Raw genomic sequence first — 16,581 nt, 5'->3', positions numbered from 1 at the left:
TACTTTAAAATAAAGCATATGAATTTTATTATTTTCATTTAATGTTTCCGAGTATATGTACCTGATCAAGCTCCAAGTCTGGATTTTCATTTAATATTTCTGAAAATTCCCGAGATATTCTCGAAATAGAAGTAGAAGAAGTGAAAGGGAGAAATACGGCTGTGAAGGTGACGATGAAATTTCGATAGAAGAAGAGAAGAGTTATAATTAAAGAAATAATGGAATCTAAAATCTGATTAGATTCAGAAATGGATGTTAAGTAGAGTTTTTGCTTTGCAATTTCCACCATCTTTGAAAGTCCGACATCTTCACCAACTTCCACACCAAATATTAAAGTCATGGCAGATAAAAAAATGACTACGAGTAGCAAAATCCATATTTTCCAAGTTGCCTTAATTGAGAATTTCGAAATTAAATATTTCTTACGTTCACATTATTGAGATATTCATGGCACATGCATAAGTAGTACAATATTAGAGACCTTGAGAGAAACCGGCTTGAGTGGGGGTGCCATTTCAAAGCAGAACACGTACAAGTCGAGCAACCCATCTTTTTTTATACGAATCATGAAGATGAACAGCAAATTGCCGAGGCAGAAAGATAACGCTTTTGCAATGTCGTAGACCAGCGTTGGATTGTATTTGATGCTTGGTCGTTCTCCGTAAATGGCTAAAATAGCACCAAGCACGCTAAGTACCACAATCCAAAAGTGCAAAAAACCGCAAAGAATCTGCTGAAATTTGTTTCTCCTCATCTTCAGTGTTGGGTTTCCTAAAGAATCACTTGCAATACTGGTTCTGTATGGGGAAATTAAGCTGTAGTATGAAATCTGAGAGAAAACATGATAGCTGGAAAATACGTCAGATTTATATTCCGGGGTCGCTGGAAATGGATACATTTTTTAGTCTTTATTATATTTTATGTAAAAAAAGTCCCTACATTCAGATTTCGATTGCGAAGATGTACTACGCCACGCAATAACTCAATTGATCGAGCAATTCATTATTTTTTTATTAGACAAATGTACATTTCATATATCTGATTAATACCTGCGTACGTTCATCATAATGATTTTGCTGTTTGCTTAGTTGGGTGTGTCTATATAACGAATTAATTCAAATTGTATACGAATCGTTACTGTATCGACCTTTATTCGTTGAAAGAAGTTCACGATATTATGAATGAGTGCAGACATAAAGTATATGCAACTTGATGACTTCAGTTGCCGACAATGTTATTTTACATTGCTGCAATAAAGTTTATTGCTCTATTTATTTAATAACACGGAAATACCCAAATCCCGAATGAAAAATATTGCCACCAAACAAAGTCATACCCTTCAAAAGATTAACCCTACTCAAGGAAGTGAAAGTTACCCTTGGATTGAAAAGGCAAAGGGATTTCTGGTTTTTTCCTTAGCGTGGTGGTCCTTCACTGCAGCACTTGCTCAAAAGTTATCGGTCTCACCTTGAGAGTAATGGATAAATGGAATTGCTTCTTGTTCAAAGCGTGTTTATTTAGATTATACGTGCATATTTTCATTTATTTAAATAAAGCGTTGACCTTGTAGGTTCATCAGTCCAGTCAACAATCCACGTGCCCATCATTGAGGAATGTTGATGGATACATGAGTTACTATATAGGTCGGGTATATAGAGATGGATTTCATTCTTCATAATCTCATAATCTTTGTGTATGTACGTAAGTAGTAGGAAATTGCAAAGCAAACGAATCGAGTCGTGTTTCTAATGTTTAAGCAGCCACAGAGATTGCAATGACAATGCGAAAATGGAATGTCTTATTCTTGCATAATAAATTTTCGATTTGTTCCGGCATGATTTTCAACGGCTATTTGGTTCTTCTCCTCCTGGAGGCGAAAAGTAAATCTGATGGTGAGATAAGAATAGCGCATCCTTCCTCCTTCCATTTCACACTTCTTTCCAAAGACATGGTCAAGCCAATATTGAACAGAACAATGGGATGGGATGACACGGTGGAAAGATTTCATGGTTACATAATGTGCTTCGTGATACTTGCAATATTTTGGACACGCTATATAAGTGCCTGGACATGACATCCTTTCCTCATTTCGCAGCCAGCGTCTGATTGAAAGGAGGATCTACTTTGAAAACTTGGAAGAAACAAATACAACCAACAAAATGAAATCGGTGAGTTTAACAACTTGATTTTCGCATTTCCGAATAAAATCTTAAAGTGCTCATATTTTGTTTATTTAACAGAATCCAACCAGATTTGTGGTCGCTTTTTCATTGCTGGTCATCCTCACATTGTCCCCTTTTGCCATGACGTTTCCAACCACGGACACTTCATCAGACACGATTGACGTCCCCTTGAAAGGCTTCATGAGAGTTAGCGATGAAGTTATGCCAGGAATGCGGGCCGAGAAATACCGCGTCCCTGCTTTAACCCATTGGCCTGACGGAAGCCCCGCTCCCAAAGATGCTGCGCCATACGTTATCATTGGAGTTCCCGAGGATCAATATTAAGCAAAAATCGGACTCGAATTTGTTCAGATTATTTAATTAATTTTAATTAGTACTAATATTTCTAACGATAAAGTCCAAACTATTTGTAAGTAAATTATATAGCAAAATATTTGATCAAAATAAAAAAAGAAACAAATATTGTCATTTCACACATAATCACCACTTAAATTGGGGTGTGACACGACCCTCATTTGTTCCTGACAATACCGCTTCCATTACACGGGCAATTTCCAAAAGTAAAAAGTCTGAATTTTGTCTTCCCAAGAAGCAAATCCCGAATGGCATATGGGATTCATCGACACCAACTGGAACCTTTCTCAATAAATGAATGGCATATTAGTCTTGTTAGGATGGAGTCTTTAATTACTACACTCATCGGGTCGTCATATTTATATGTAAATAAATGTGCTCACCGTAATGGATGGATATCCAGCAGCAGCTCCGATGCTGTAGAGCTCTCGTGAGTCCTTGGAAGCGCAGGGGGCAGCGATGGCGTCCACTCGGTTCATGTCCATTACTTCGCTCAGCAGCTTTCGAGACAGCTTTCTATTTGTATCTCGTGCATTTTGGTAAGTCGTGTTCTGAAGTCCATCCGTGGCCTCAGCTCCAATCAAGTGGGTTTGGTTGTATCCTTCCGGAGTGGGGTGCTCAATGTTAAATTTGATAATGTCTGCCAGTGAACTTATCTTTCTTTGTAGTTCATTTTCCAAATGTACCACATCTCGTCGAATATATTTGTTCAAAGAGTATTTGAATTCGTGTCGGAGAACGATCATTTCTACACAAAAAATAAACAAATTTCAAGATTTTTTCCAAAGTATGTCGATATACATAACTAAATACCGATTACCATTGTCGGCAGTGATATCAGCCAAAATTTTTGGATTAGCTTGAATGTTATCCACAATTGATAACATCCCAGATTCGCTCAACTTTGCTAAGCTGGATTCAAGTTGTGGGATCATTGGTGCTATCGTCTCGTCTTTCTTATCCCAAAAGTTTCGTACAACACCAACGTTAAACTTCTGTAAGCATAAAATTTTGGCAATGACTACAAATTAGCTGCTTGATTTCGCTTCATTGTCATTTGAATAATCATCATAAAAGGCTTATGTACACTTTTTACCCTTCTGTCGACACCTTTAATAATGTTAGGATGCACATCTGGCTGAAAATCTAAATTCATTATCGCTTTCATCAAAATTACAGCATCCGAAACAGATCTTGTCATTGGACCCACCTTTTTAACAACAAAAATATAATATTAAAAGTTTGCTCGACTTATTTAGCCAGCTGAAAATTGATCGTTATGAATACATAAGTATTTTACCACATCTTGTGAAAATGCCAATGGAATCACTCCCCTTGTCGACACTGTCCCAATCGTAGGCTTGAGGCCAACAAGTGCTCCTTTCGAACAAGGAGCAATGATTGACCCATCTGTTTCTGTTCCAAGGGCGACAAGTCCTAAATTTGATGATATCGCCACAGCCGAGCCAGTGCTGCTACCAGAAGGATTTGACGTCAGATTGTAAGGGCTTAGCGTTTGTCCGCCTCTGCCACTCCACCCGCTCGGAATGTCGTCGGATCGAAAGCTGTTGTTGATACGAATAACTTTAATGACTTTATTTTTGGCAGCAGTGTTTCATCATTATTTCAATGCACAACGGTGCTGAGAATAAAATATAATGAAAGTTTACTATGCCCATTCCGATGGGTTCGTCTTGCCCAAAATCACAGCCCCAGCAGCTCTCAATTTCTTGACAACGTCCGCATCCGATTTTGGCCTTAAGCGTTCCATTGCCACGGCCCCTGCAGTAGTTTCCATCCTATCAAAAGTTCCCATATTGTCCTTGATAAGAATTGGAATGCCGTGAATTGGGCTGAGACTGATGGGCTTTCCTAGGAAGCGATCCTTGTCGGCTTGTTCTGCTATTTGGACAGCGTCTGGATTTACTTCAATCACAGACTTAAGATGGGGATCCATCATTTCAATCCGTTTCAAGTAACATTGAGTAAGTTGAGAGGACGTCAGGGATCCAGATCGAAACAACTTTTGAGCTTCGGTTATCGTAATTTCACGAATGTCCACTTCCTTTGAGCCACATCGGCTCAACAACTCATCCAACTCAACCAACTTTTTGCTAACTACGTCCTTCTGCAAAGTGGATAACACAAGTTGATGAAACTGTAAGGCTTGCAGTTTTGAATCACAGTTTCGACAAAATGATTGTGGTGTGACAAAAGGTCGCTGCAAATGAGGCTGTTTCAAAATGGCTAGGTTTTGGTGAACTAGAAATATAAACGTTAAAAGAACAAAAAGACGTGGTGGCATTTTTTGCAGTTTACAAAAACTTTAGATCTGTAAAGTGAATGTCTTTATCATAAGATTATATTTTTTTAATGCGACAATGTTCCACAATCAGTGCCTTTATAACCATTAGTCTTATCAGAGAGTAATTCATCAGTTTATTTTTTCATGCAGCTTCACTACAAAGTTCTCAAAAATGTTGATAGCAATGCAATAACTATTTTGTATCCCAAACATTACATTTATTTTATTATGCTTAGTTTATGTCTGGCATATCAATATGCAAGGTAGGATTCCGATCATAATTTATGTGTCATAAAATCAATATACCATATGAATTACAATAAAATGGATGATAATGTAATGATATGCCAGCTTTTAATATTTATTTAGAAGTCGTCACCAACCTAACAGTTATCAAGCAGCAATGGATTAGAAGTTCAATTAGTATGTACCAATATACCACGAGGAAATGGAAATCAATGAATGTCTCAATCAAACGGCAGTGTCATCAAAAAATTGAATTTACATACAATAAAAAATAGTTTTAACTTGCAATAATTTTTAATGGAGGGCAAACAGACTAAATAAATAAACTTAAATAGACTGCATGGCAATTTATGATCAATATTATAAATATAGTACTAGAACATTTTATAAGTCTCACCAAATCTTTAGAGCTCATTCCTCCGCTCGCTTCAAGAATGATTTGCAATGCTCAGACGCCTTACGAAGGTTAAAATACCGTCTATGTTTAATTGTGATTTTTCTGATGTATAAACTAGGGTTAGGATTTTTATGTTTCCCGACCAAACCAAGTAAGATGAGATATAGAATCAGCACTATTTATGGAGATGTTTTGGTCACAGGAGGTCATCACTCCGCCACCATGTCAAGCTATTCATCACAACCCGTAGATAATTCTTGTCAAAAGGATGGATAAAATGAAGAATACCCCATTTTTAGTTTTTCTCATACATATTTACTGAATATTTACACGTAAAAAATTAAGTTCACAATTATATACATAATATCTGATTGTTGTCTTATTTGCTAATGCATTGTTACAAATGTATTGTGTCAAATGTTTCAAATGGAATTGTTGTTCGAGGCACATTTGGCTCTGAAATTTGAGAAACACTGCACCCTCCATTTTCATTAACTACTTGACCGTTGTTACTTTGAAAATGAGGACTGATAGTTGAGCGTTTTGGTATTGCATCTTTTCCTTGCAATGCTATTTTTATTTCATGCATATCCTCGTCCGTAAATCTCACATCAGCAAAGACGCAAGCACATGCTTTATTGCAGCCTAATCCCGTACTGTGACGTTTATAAAAAATCCATAGAATAGCAATTGGGACAATTGAGTACAGCTGAAAAATTGAGCATAATTTTTTAATTTATAATCATATCAAGTGTGCTTCCTGCGCGAATGATTGTGCATACCACGCTCAAGATCTCCAATTGTGACCCAATGCCCACGAACGTGACCCACCAATTGAATCTAAAACCTTGACCAGTCACTGTAAACACTATTCTTATTCCGTTTGTCATCACAACTGTGCGACGAACCAGGCCGTCATGAGATACCGCTCTTTTGATACCATTGGACATACAAATCATAGGTTAAATTGTACTCAGAACATTCTTCAACCAATAAAATATTAAAATCAATACCTGAAACCGTTTGTAATTCCATGCACACTCGAAGGCTCCACTGTTTCGTACTCAGTTCTCGTGTCCAACCTTTTGAACGAATACTTTGGAATGCATTCCGTTTCCGAGTATTTTGCAAAATCGCAGTTCCATTCCATGTTGATGGTAAAGATTCCACCGTATATTATAGCGTCTGCCAACATGTAAATACGCGTATAGCTTGTGCTAAATTATTCATTCATTAAGCACATAATTACCATTTTCGTAATCAGTCCCTGAAAATCTGACCACATCCCTAACGAGAAATCTCGGACAATATCGGAATTTGGAATCATTATTCTGATACAGGCAAGATTTGAGATCTTCGTCACTCAAAATTTTAGCATGTTGGACAGATCGAACATTTCTCGTATAAAAAGTGTCTCCATTCAAATCAAATTTTACAATGGCTTGGAGGAATAATGAGAGATTTCCTGCATCTTGCAAAATGGGGCTGTATATGTACAAATGTACACATATGTATAAATCATAAAAATACAAAGTTTTAAAAAATCATCGAATTTGAGCATAAACTTTAACAAAGCACTCACACTTGTCCTGGGTATTTCTCAACTGGACACCAACCTTTGATCTCGCACGACCTTCGAGTGGGGTCATCGTCGGAAATCACACACCTTCCCGTCAGGGGACCATGCCCTTTGGGTAGAATCTCGTATTCGGTGCAGTCGGCATCCGTGGCGCAGGGAGCGAGGAAATCAGTTTCAGAACATGTTTTGTTGCTTTCCTGAGATGTGATGGCTACATTTGTGGCGATGATGACAGAGTCCGTCGACGAGTCGGTGTCACCTCTCCACGTCAATTCCAGGTTGTCCCAAATCCTGGCATACTTTTCGTGGTCGGATCGCAATTGGTGAGGAAGGGATTCTTTGCTCAGATTGCGAAGGTCAACAGAACCTCGAATGCGTCTCATTGCTTAATTATGCATATGATTAACATGGATTAGATAATTTAATTGCAGCTCCAATCATATTTGAACTGTGACTCTCATACTGGTCAGTAAGATTGGGCTGCAACGTTCTTGGTAACCCCGATTAGAAGCAAATACAGAACTGTATATTTGGATATCAGGAATTTTTAAAAGATGGTGATGATGATTTGTATCCTCATATTATGATAAATACACATATTATTTACAAAAACTTACATGATGATGACGACAGGTATTACCATAATTAACAAAATAAGGATTTTAAGAGTTGGATGACGCACAGTTTGGCTTTTGTACACTCTGATGCTACAAATAAGATAACATCGAAATGAATTAAAAACCTGCTACAAGTAAATAATTATAGAAGTACTTTTAAAAGTCAAAACGTCAAATAAATTCTGTAATACTTTGAAAATACGTCGACTAGAAATCCCATTTTTAATTCTGATTTAGATGTTTAGTGCATTCACCCAAGATATAAAATGTGATTGAATTATATACTTTTACTAATCAAATTAAAATATCCTCACCCTCAACTCCAATTTTGTACGAATATAGTGGAAACTCGAGTGGCTAAAAATGCAGAGAACATAATAATGAGAAAATATGGTCATGACTTTGTACAACAAAAGCTCAGATATGATATGAATTATTAAAGACTAATTAGCAACTTCTACGTTGACTAATTTTAGCAGATGACGATGACGAATACATAATCCATGTATACATAGATATTTATGAGAGGGTTTCGTTTTATATTTGTATGAGATGAAATTCCATGAACTCCTTCGTACAAGCCAAACCAACCCAAGATAATCCGGACAAAGTAAAGCGAAGAAGGATGTAATTCATTATATAATCCGTTGAAGAGTTCATGTTTAGGATTATAATTAGTCTCATGTCTACCATTATATATATTTCGAACCACTATGCGGATTACTTATTTATGCATGTAAACACAGCTTAATTTGTAAAAGAATTGTTTTCGCACAGTCTGTTCCATTATAACTGATCCTGAGTGTTGAGGAGTTACATACATACTGAGAAACGGTTTAGTAAGGAAGGTTAGTTCTTGGAATTGTAAGTACTTAATTGCTGAATAATTTTTAGCATAATTAAACACTTCAATAAAGACTTGCGGCTTCTTGTGATACATTGAACTGATACGTATTGTATTTTCAAGACTTGTGTACATTATATAGGTTTTTTTATTAATGGCCAATTTCCAGCTACTTATTAAAGTTTTGTATGGGCAGCCTTTATCTTTATTATAAGTGTATTCTTTAATGAAATAGTGGCAGGCAATTATATAATATTTTACATATTATACAATTATTAGTTTTACTTGCAAGTGGACTCGGCGACAGTAAAAAAATAACAGTAAAAATTATCTTCTACTTCCCAACAGCTTCAATTTGCTTAAGAAGCTCACATTCTCCCCCAACATCCTTTTTAAACTTATAAATGTAAATGAGTCCATCGTAAGCACCAACAATGACTCGTCCTTCTGGACCCTCTTCTGTATAACTTGTAGTAACAGCGACGATACTTCTCACGTCTTTGTATGGCATTCGGATGGTTGCAAAAGCTCGATTTGTACCAGTCAAGGATTCAGAAATATTACTGGGTAATATTGGCACGATTGTGGATTTGGCCCATCCAATCCAAGAATTTAATGAGTAATAACTATTGTAATCAGTCCCAGTCTCTCCAGAATTGCTGGTGGCAAGAGCATCTTTGTCCGACTCGTCCACCGGCGACGACCTTGGCGGAGACGAAGAGGAAGAAGCTTCACAAGTGGCACTTTGATGAATCGTATTTCGCTTAGTTGGTGACAAGGGTGGGGCGCCGTGTTCTTGCTCGAGTTTACAATTATTATTGTCCACGACAGCATTATCCAATTTGAAAATATGAATCGTGGGATTACTCGAAGTAACGGCCAGAAATACGTCATCCTTTGAAAAACACATATGATACACTTCCACAGAACTGTACCCACGGTATAATTTGTAAATACAACGTCCGTCTAAAATTAATAGTCAAAGAAATTATCAGTCCGTCCACCAATGTCATAAATTGTTGAATCGCTTAATAAATAGTAAAAATTACTAATTACCCAGCGGATTCAGTACAACGATATGAGTGCCTTCCACGGACGAAGCTGCCAACAACGTGCCCTGATCATTGAACTGCAGATTAGCTAACGGTTGCTCAAATGCTTTTATTAAACGCTGCGTTGTTTTTGACACGACGTCAAAGACTTGAATTTCTCCCGTGGTCTCAGTCGCTGGAAAGGCGAGAAGAAGTCGCTCGCCTTCTTCCGACAAGCTAAACACCCCTCTCGGATTTGGATTCGTCCCCTTGACGTCACAATCCTGCATGTTTTTTGTCGAATGAATGTAAATCCTGTGTTCCAGGCATACGACCATTTTTAGCTGGGTGATCCGAACCCCAAGAATTGAATCTTTGTACAATTGGCTGTAACGAAAAATGTACTACAATCAGGCTGTCTCACCTATATATGAGATAACTTTGACTTGGGGAAAAGGCCGGATCATGTAAAAAGAACCACTTACGGTTGCCTCGAGAAGTTACAATCGTTGCTTACCACTGTTACAGAGGCGACCGTACGTCGTTTCTTTTTAGATGATCCGGCCCTTTCCTCAAGTCAAAGTTATCTCATATATAGGTGACACAGCCTGACTACAATTGGTTGAAAGCCTAGATATACATGTAAATTAACCCCATAATTGCATAAACCAACCTGCAAATTTCTTCGTTCTTGATCATATTGAAAATTCTGAGTTTCCTGGGAGTGTGAACAAAGACGAGGGCGACCAGTGATGAACGGCCCAAGCGGGTGACAATCCGCGACCCGAGGTTTGTCCCGTACTCGAGCCGTTCTGGATGTTCGGGAGCATCGACGGACAAGTGGAAACAGGACTCTACCGTTCCAACAGAGAGAGAAGTGCCGTCACGGTTAAAGGACATGTGAAGGATTTCAACCGACGACATACCGTCTCATTTACAATTAGTGCGTCCAGCTCTTATACGTTGTTAAATGACTCCTCTGCGTTATAATTAGAAGACCAATTAAAAGAGTTATAAAATAATTAAGCAAAAATTAATTTTTTTAGTACCTTACAAAAGTCGTAACGTATAAAGGCATAAAGAAATGCACGGCACCCGGCTTCTTGAACCAAAATTCCTTTATTTACTTTGGAAGATGCGTAGTATATTTTATAAAAACAGAAATAAATTAGGCTGTAATTTAGTCTATAGAATAGAAAATAGAATGATTGAAAATTGGTGGAATACTATTAAACAGGGCAGATGAAAGGTGTACCAAGTTCACTCACACGTAAGCCCAGCAGGAAGATTGGTATGAGTCAAGTTGGTCAAGTGCACAACAAACGATATTCACATTTTTCACTGTGCATTTTCATTTACACAAATATTATATTTATAATATGTAAAATATTCACACTCATCCTCAGTCAGCAGGGTTGGATGTCTGGAATGGTCGGTGGTGATTGAGGATACATATGGACTGCTTAAATAAGGAAACATCCCATGATTAATATTTCTACTGACATTTCATAAACTAAAAGGGACATATACTCTTTGCATGGCATAATAATGCCCTTCAAAATAACACTACCTTTGCAATAAACTAATCTACATGTTCCCAGTGGTTGTGGTCAAAGCTATTAGTTTCATTAACCAATAGCTTTGACCACAGTATTTAAATGTCGTTTAACCTTGGAAAACTTTTAGTATGAAAGGACTAACTAAACAACTTATTAAATATTTGTGGTGTCTTTAAAAAATGGTATGAAAGTCTCATTACTTATTTGTAAAAACGAGATCTTGCTCAATTTAATCGGAGTTGTCTCTGTTTTGCTTTACATATAGGCCTGGGTCATACTTTGATCAAACACGTCTCAAATTTATGTCTCAAGTTGTTGTATGCATGCGTAGCACGAGTAATACACACACGTGCATAACTGAAATTGATAAGATTATTTATTTGTGATCAATCACATGAAGTAAGTTGCAGTATGCAAGGCTCACAAATGTTGATAGATAGTATCAGCAACTTTTTAAACAAAGTATTTAAATGTGTATGGATTGCAGCAGGTATTACATACTAAATATATCCACAAACTTACAAGTATTGTTTCCGTTCTACTTTGTTACATGGAATTTGGTGTTTGCACCTTTTAGAACAAATATCAACGTGACTTATACACATAAGAGCAATCGAGTGAATATATACTGTACGGATGAATGATTACAATGTTTTTTATCAGGTTTAAACCTAATTATGCTGGCATTGCCCCATTAACTTTGCGTGTCTTAATTATGTTCTTATTATACCAATTTCATGAGATTGTGCTGCAACTACCTACTCTTTGCGCTTATTTATAAGGACAAGGTTTCAATTAACAAATATTGATTTCATTTAAAAAAAACTTATGCATATGCATTACATACGTATTTATGTATACAAAGGGACCGGTTGATCTGACCAGCTGCTATAAATACCTGCATGAATACGCAATTTTATTTCAGTCTACAATAAACTTTGTTCAGCCAATTCGTCTCGCAGCAGAATAATTAAAGTCTCAAAATGAACGCCTTGATCGTAAGTTGAAAATGTAGATTATCATAACTCTGATGGAATACCATGCAATCAGAATAAATCCGATTTACTAAATTCTTCCTTTTCTGTAGGCAATTTTCATGTTCGCCATGTTGTTGGCTGTGGCCTATGCCGGTCATGACGACAACGGGTTGGGGTACGGGTCCTACTCCCTGCACAACGGAGGCTACGCCACAGGAATCGGTTCTTACGGAGGATTTGGCAGTCACGGCGTCCACGGTTATCGTGGCGCTATTCACGGTCATGGTCATGGTGGATATGGCTTTGGCTATTAAAGCTATTCAAGGCTTAAACAAAGTGTATATCACGAAGCCAAATAAAAATCTATTTTGTCGCAAAATCAAAAGTACAACTTGGTTCATCAATATTCAGTAAAGTCATAGTTTATAGTAGCGAACTGCATCTATTATATCGATGCATGAATATATTTGCATAAGACAACCAAATTGTTTATTGCGAGTAAAATTCGCCGTTGAATCGTATGAAATATAGCACATAATAAATAATGCATGAGCAAATATATTTAGCTAAATGTAATGAAATCCAGATAGCTATGCAAGAAGCAAGGAGATAAGTATGGAAATTGAAATTGAGCTTGCGTCTACGAGTCAATACTACAAATCAATACTGTTAAATATTTGCATAACATTTTGTACATTTGCCAAATTATATTTGTCACTCAATAATAAATTCATGTCCGATATTTTCATAAGTCAACGCCTAATACTCAGAGTTAAATATATCTCGTACAGTTGGTGAGATAGCAATTTGAAATGTATTTGTATGCATGTATTTGTGGTAAGACGTGGCTTCAATTTTGAAAAATTTTGATTTTTCAAAATTTTTTTGAGAAGGTGATTTTTTGAAAAGTGTAGTTTTAAAATTTTGCCCCCGTAGCGCAATGCTATAACTTTTAATGGCGTGAAAGATGTGAAATGGATGGGTGCAACTGAGAATGAGCCGGGGTGGAAAATGTATAAGGGTGCATGCGAGCGGCGTAGATTAGGGGTGCAAGCGAGCGAGTTCCGTGCGTGCTTTGCAATAAGTAGTTGACTTCCTGTCCAGAAAATCTCCCAGACGACCCTCTCCAAACGAAATGCACAACAAATGTCAATTGCGGGTAACAGCAAATTCGCCGGATGGGACTGAGAAGACGTCTTTCGTTTTGTACATTTGGCAAAGTGGTTTAGTATTAATTTGGTACGTTGGATTCGATACGCTTAAACATGGAGAAGATGAACGCCAGTGGGGATGCTGGGCAGATCAAATCCAGACTCAGCCCCAGTGCTACTAAAACCGTTTTTGGCCTTCCACCCCCACCATTTTCCGCAAATAATGGAGGGGGAGGGTTCAGTTCTTCGCCTCTGTCTTCACCAGAAACACAGAAGCCGAGACGGGCTTCAGCAATCCCTCGGATGAAAAAACAAAATAAGCAAAAATTTCCTCCAGCCAAATCCGTAATTTATGGCTCTACAGCTCACAATCATAAATCAAGCAATACCTCTCAACATCACTCGCTCTCCCATTTTAAAGGCCCATGGGTCCCTGCGCCAGGAAAGTCCACGGCTGCAGTCGACGGCAATGAGCCATCTAGGAAGGTCACCCAATCCAATGTCAATACTACTCTTACGTCAGCATCGGCTTATTATGTTAATGGGCTGCCAAACTCTAATGTGGAGGAGGATGCACTTTCAAATTTTTCAAGCGCTTCGTATCCCGTGAATCGAATGAAAAGTAGAAAATCTTCATTGGTCAAGACGAGGAAAGGGCAATCGTCACTGTTGGCAAAGAAATCACAAACTCTGTCGTCAACTTCCTCCTACACATTGAAGAGCAAAGACTCCTTGGTCGATGTGGTAAAACAATAAATATTCTAACCAACTTTTACACATGCATAGTTTTTCATGGTCAATAATGTTATACTTTTAATTTTATTACGTGAATATTTAGACAGCTTTTCTAACCACCAAACGTGAAGAAATTATGCGTCTCTGGGAACATTTTTTGGTCGACGGGGATCAGCCAGAACTCTTGACCACTTTCGAAAATGCGAATCGACTAGCTGCCGAAGCTGCTAATGAAGTGGAACACCTTCGGATATCTATTCAAAATTTACATGAAAAAGAAACAAGTCTGAGTGAGGGAGACTGTGAACTTTTGGACCAATTGAGACAACGAGTACTAGCAAAAATTAAAGAGTTTGAAAAAATCAATAGCCAGGTTCAAAATCAAGTCCTTGCAGTTACCGAACAAAGGTCATCATCAAAAGAAGTAACAGCTGCCCCTTCGACAAAACCATCCAGACTGATGTCAGCTCCACACCTTGGGCAAGAAAAGGAGGAACATTTCACAAAACTTGAAAATGATGCAGATGCTGACATTTTATTTATCAAAGAAACCCCAGCAAATTTTGCGACCTTGTCCGACTCCTCGACAGATCCATATCCCGACCCAAATGACACCCAAGGATCCCACTATTTATTGAATCAGTCCTTGAATAATCATGAGAATGAGTCCAGGCCAACAATGACACGCGTCGTCAATCAGAGCAAAAGTAATACCACGGCCACAACCGCGCCCTCGACCACGATGGACCTCAGTAAACTCACTCGCCTGTACAATGAGCAGTATGAACTGCCACCCGTTCCCAGTAGAAAAACGCATCTGTCGAATGAGCAAAAGAGCAAAAATGTCAGATTCACACAGGAAAATAGTCGTAAACACGATTCACAAGTCTCAGTACTGCAAAAGCAGTTAAGTGATCTTCTCAAGCAACTTGAAATAAATGAGCACAAGTCTCAGACCAAATCAAAAGGATATGCCGTCAGTGATGACGATTCTTCCACTGACCGCAGTGAGTCAACAATTGTGCATAAAAATAAAATTCTCCAACTTCAAAGAAAACTTATGGAGGCAGAAGGAGACATGGAAGAATTGAAAGATGATCTTCAACGTGTAGAATCTGAATCCAAATTCCAAGTTCGACTATTAAAATCCAGTTTTGAAGATAGATTGGACAACCTTGAAAACTTTCCTGAATATTTGCAAATCACTGAAAGTAGGTTGAAAGCTGCGATAGAATCCAAGGCTGAGTTGGAGAAAGTGGTTCGAAAGCAAGACCATGACATTTCCAGACTGAAAGCTGCAAACTCGAAATTGAGAGAAGAAATGGACAAAACGAGGAAAGAATTTCAAGGGGCGGAAAGCTCGCAAAACTTTCATCATCATTTAAAGATAAAAGAGTTGGAGCAATTAAATGAGAGCTTAAGGTGAGCAATATTGACGTAGCTTATTGGGATTATTGTAACTTGGATGATTTAATCTGACTGGCAAATTTTAATGAGTTTAGTCGAGAGCTAATTAGCAAAAATGATGAACTTTTGAAATTGTCTCAAAAGTTTCGAACCTCCGCTCGACCCTCATCGTCCTCAATGCCACAGAACTCAGAGAACTCCCACTCTTCAATAACAGTGGTTCAACAATTGACCTGTCAAAATAAGAAATTGAAAATAAAAACTGAAGAGTTGAGACATCGACTGGCCAATGCTCATAAAAATATCCACATTCTTCAAACAACAAAAGAAAAGGTATGCAGTAATTGTCTAGCTTAATAACTAAAGAGCCACATCACATAATCACTTCATACGAATTTACACCATATTCTGCTGAAATATTATTGCCACTGTATTTTTTAGATGCAATGCCGCCTCAATCAACGCCAAGAAGAACTGCTCACAGAATTAGAGGAATCTCGTGCGAGAAATCGGCAGCTTCAAAGTCAGATCCACTACATCCGGACAACTTATCATGAATTGTTTCCCATGGAACTGTTTCACGTACATCATAACCACAAAACTACAGGTATAGAAAAAAAGATGCCATCATCTAATACGACACGTAGAAGTGTTCACGTCCGGGGTTCCAGTTCTCAAATAAAATCAACTATTGCTGCGCCCACTAATTCTGCCAAACGAGAGTCAGCAGGCATCAAAGAACAAATGTCTCAAGTAAAAACCTGGGTCACTGGTGAAGGAAAAAAGGACAGTTTGGTCAACATCAGCACAGACGATTTCACAGATGACGATGACGATGATGGTCATGTTAATCAAAAGAATGGGAGGATAGCGTCAATAACTGTTTCAGATTTGGACGATCCATCCGAGTCTTGAAGGAGGCCTGATTTAGTCTATAAAATTAAACACGTCATAAATATTTGGAGAATGAGACCAGGCTGAGCTTATTAATGGTGAAAAATGATAAAAATATCTATGTACGCATTTTAATCAGTACAGATAAATAATTGTGAATAAATTATTTATTCATGTTTAACGGTATTATGAAGTTTATTACGTAAATGATAAAGGTCGGATTCAGATCAAATCAGGTCACTTGCATCTCCTTCTAAGTAATAAATATAAGGTAAGTTCTACTTACTACTTCAAATATTAAA

General features: G+C 37.7%; 4 protein-coding genes across 8 annotated transcripts; 1 reads left to right on the top strand and 3 right to left on the bottom strand.

Moving 5' to 3' along the window:
• Positions 1-2,525: 2,525 nt before the first annotated feature.
• Positions 2,526-5,654, bottom strand: LOC110852038 (probable amidase At4g34880). Of its 2 annotated transcripts, XM_035854070.1 has the most exons (7): positions 5,486-5,654; positions 4,208-4,665; positions 3,838-4,102; positions 3,634-3,747; positions 3,358-3,532; positions 2,921-3,285; positions 2,526-2,819 (listed from the first exon to the last, which is right to left on the bottom strand). In XM_035854070.1, exons 1-7 carry the CDS (start codon positions 5,501-5,503, stop codon positions 2,664-2,666), a joined length of 1,551 nt encoding a protein of 516 aa, XP_035709963.1. In that variant the 5' UTR covers positions 5,504-5,654; the 3' UTR covers positions 2,526-2,663. The 2 variants fall into 2 exon arrangements, with proteins under 2 accessions (XP_035709963.1, XP_021955694.1); XM_022100002.2 differs by lacking the exon at positions 5,486-5,654 and having other exon boundaries at positions 4,208-4,972.
• Positions 5,655-5,783: 129 nt separating this feature from the next.
• On the bottom strand, positions 5,784-8,458 carry LOC110852036 (P2X purinoceptor 4). Of its 2 annotated transcripts, none has more exons than XM_022100000.2 (8): positions 7,996-8,458; positions 7,682-7,771; positions 7,528-7,586; positions 7,068-7,449; positions 6,735-6,970; positions 6,499-6,670; positions 6,268-6,415; positions 5,784-6,194 (listed from the first exon to the last, which is right to left on the bottom strand). In XM_022100000.2, the coding sequence occupies exons 2-8, from the start codon at positions 7,705-7,707 to the stop codon at positions 5,883-5,885; spliced, it is 1,335 nt and encodes a 444-aa protein (XP_021955692.2). In that variant the 5' UTR covers positions 7,708-7,771; positions 7,996-8,458; the 3' UTR covers positions 5,784-5,882. The 2 variants fall into 2 exon arrangements, with proteins under 2 accessions (XP_021955692.2, XP_035709751.1); XM_035853858.1 differs by lacking the exon at positions 7,996-8,458 and adding an exon at positions 7,873-7,987.
• Positions 8,459-8,650: 192 nt separating this feature from the next.
• On the bottom strand, positions 8,651-11,007 carry LOC110851805 (WD repeat domain phosphoinositide-interacting protein 2). Of its 2 annotated transcripts, XM_022099711.2 has the most exons (5): positions 10,825-11,006; positions 10,606-10,741; positions 10,230-10,535; positions 9,582-9,943; positions 8,651-9,491 (listed from the first exon to the last, which is right to left on the bottom strand). In XM_022099711.2, the coding sequence occupies exons 3-5, from the start codon at positions 10,478-10,480 to the stop codon at positions 8,860-8,862; spliced, it is 1,245 nt and encodes a 414-aa protein (XP_021955403.1). In that variant the 5' UTR covers positions 10,481-10,535; positions 10,606-10,741; positions 10,825-11,006; the 3' UTR covers positions 8,651-8,859. The 2 variants fall into 2 exon arrangements, with proteins under 2 accessions (XP_021955403.1, XP_021955404.1); XM_022099712.2 differs by having other exon boundaries at positions 10,611-11,007.
• An 877-nt stretch (positions 11,008-11,884) lies between these two features.
• On the top strand, positions 11,885-16,460 carry LOC110852404 (CAP-Gly domain-containing linker protein 1-like). 2 transcript variants are annotated; one of them, XM_035853857.1, is made up of 6 exons: positions 11,885-11,903; positions 11,981-12,113; positions 12,203-13,987; positions 14,082-15,400; positions 15,481-15,718; positions 15,827-16,460. In XM_035853857.1, exons 3-6 carry the CDS (start codon positions 13,358-13,360, stop codon positions 16,298-16,300), a joined length of 2,661 nt encoding a protein of 886 aa, XP_035709750.1. In that variant the 5' UTR covers positions 11,885-11,903; positions 11,981-12,113; positions 12,203-13,357; the 3' UTR covers positions 16,301-16,460. The 2 variants fall into 2 exon arrangements, with proteins under 2 accessions (XP_035709750.1, XP_035709749.1); XM_035853856.1 differs by lacking the exon at positions 11,885-11,903 and having other exon boundaries at positions 11,930-12,113.
• The last annotated feature ends 121 nt before the right edge of the window (positions 16,461-16,581 follow it).

The sequence above is a fragment of the Folsomia candida genome, unplaced genomic scaffold, assembly GCF_002217175.1.
Source record: "Folsomia candida strain VU population unplaced genomic scaffold, ASM221717v1 Fcan01_Sc007, whole genome shotgun sequence".
NCBI lineage: Eukaryota > Metazoa > Arthropoda > Collembola > Entomobryomorpha > Isotomidae > Folsomia > Folsomia candida.
This window is presented reverse-complemented; position numbering and strand designations above follow the sequence as displayed.

What these genes read in the sequence shown, in the direction of transcription:
- LOC110852036 (XM_035853858.1), bottom strand. Translation starts at nt 7,901, where the DNA reads ATGGGATTTCTAGTCGACGTATTTTCAAA. An exon ending in CTAGTCGACGTATTTTCAAA is followed by an intron (nt 7,772 to 7,872) that starts GTATTACAGAAT and finishes TCTTATTTGTAG; the next exon opens with CATCAGAGTGTACAAAAGCC. An exon ending in CAGCCCAATCTTACTGACCA is followed by an intron (nt 7,450 to 7,527) that starts GTATGAGAGTCA and finishes TGCATAATTAAG; the next exon opens with CAATGAGACGCATTCGAGGT.
- LOC110852038 (XM_022100002.2), bottom strand. Translation starts at nt 4,842, where the DNA reads ATGCCACCACGTCTTTTTGTTCTTTTAACGTTTATATTTCTAGTTCAC. An exon ending in TTAAAGGTGTCGACAGAAGG is followed by an intron (nt 3,533 to 3,633) that starts GTAAAAAGTGTA and finishes TTATGCTTACAG; the next exon opens with AAGTTTAACGTTGGTGTTGT. An exon ending in CTGGATATCCATCCATTACG is followed by an intron (nt 2,820 to 2,920) that starts GTGAGCACATTT and finishes TTATTGAGAAAG; the next exon opens with GTTCCAGTTGGTGTCGATGA.
- LOC110851805 (XM_022099712.2), bottom strand. Translation starts at nt 10,480, where the DNA reads ATGTCGTCGGTTGAAATCCTTCACATGTCCTTTAACCGTGACGGCACT. An exon ending in AAGAACGAAGAAATTTGCAG is followed by an intron (nt 9,944 to 10,229) that starts GTTGGTTTATGC and finishes TTTTCGTTACAG; the next exon opens with CCAATTGTACAAAGATTCAA. An exon ending in CGTTGTACTGAATCCGCTGG is followed by an intron (nt 9,492 to 9,581) that starts GTAATTAGTAAT and finishes TATTAATTTTAG; the next exon opens with ACGGACGTTGTATTTACAAA.
- LOC110852404 (XM_035853857.1), top strand. Translation starts at nt 13,358, where the DNA reads ATGGAGAAGATGAACGCCAGTGGGGATGCTGGGCAGATCAAATCCAGA. An exon ending in CAATTAAATGAGAGCTTAAG is followed by an intron (nt 15,401 to 15,480) that starts GTGAGCAATATT and finishes TAATGAGTTTAG; the next exon opens with TCGAGAGCTAATTAGCAAAA. An exon ending in TTCAAACAACAAAAGAAAAG is followed by an intron (nt 15,719 to 15,826) that starts GTATGCAGTAAT and finishes TGTATTTTTTAG; the next exon opens with ATGCAATGCCGCCTCAATCA.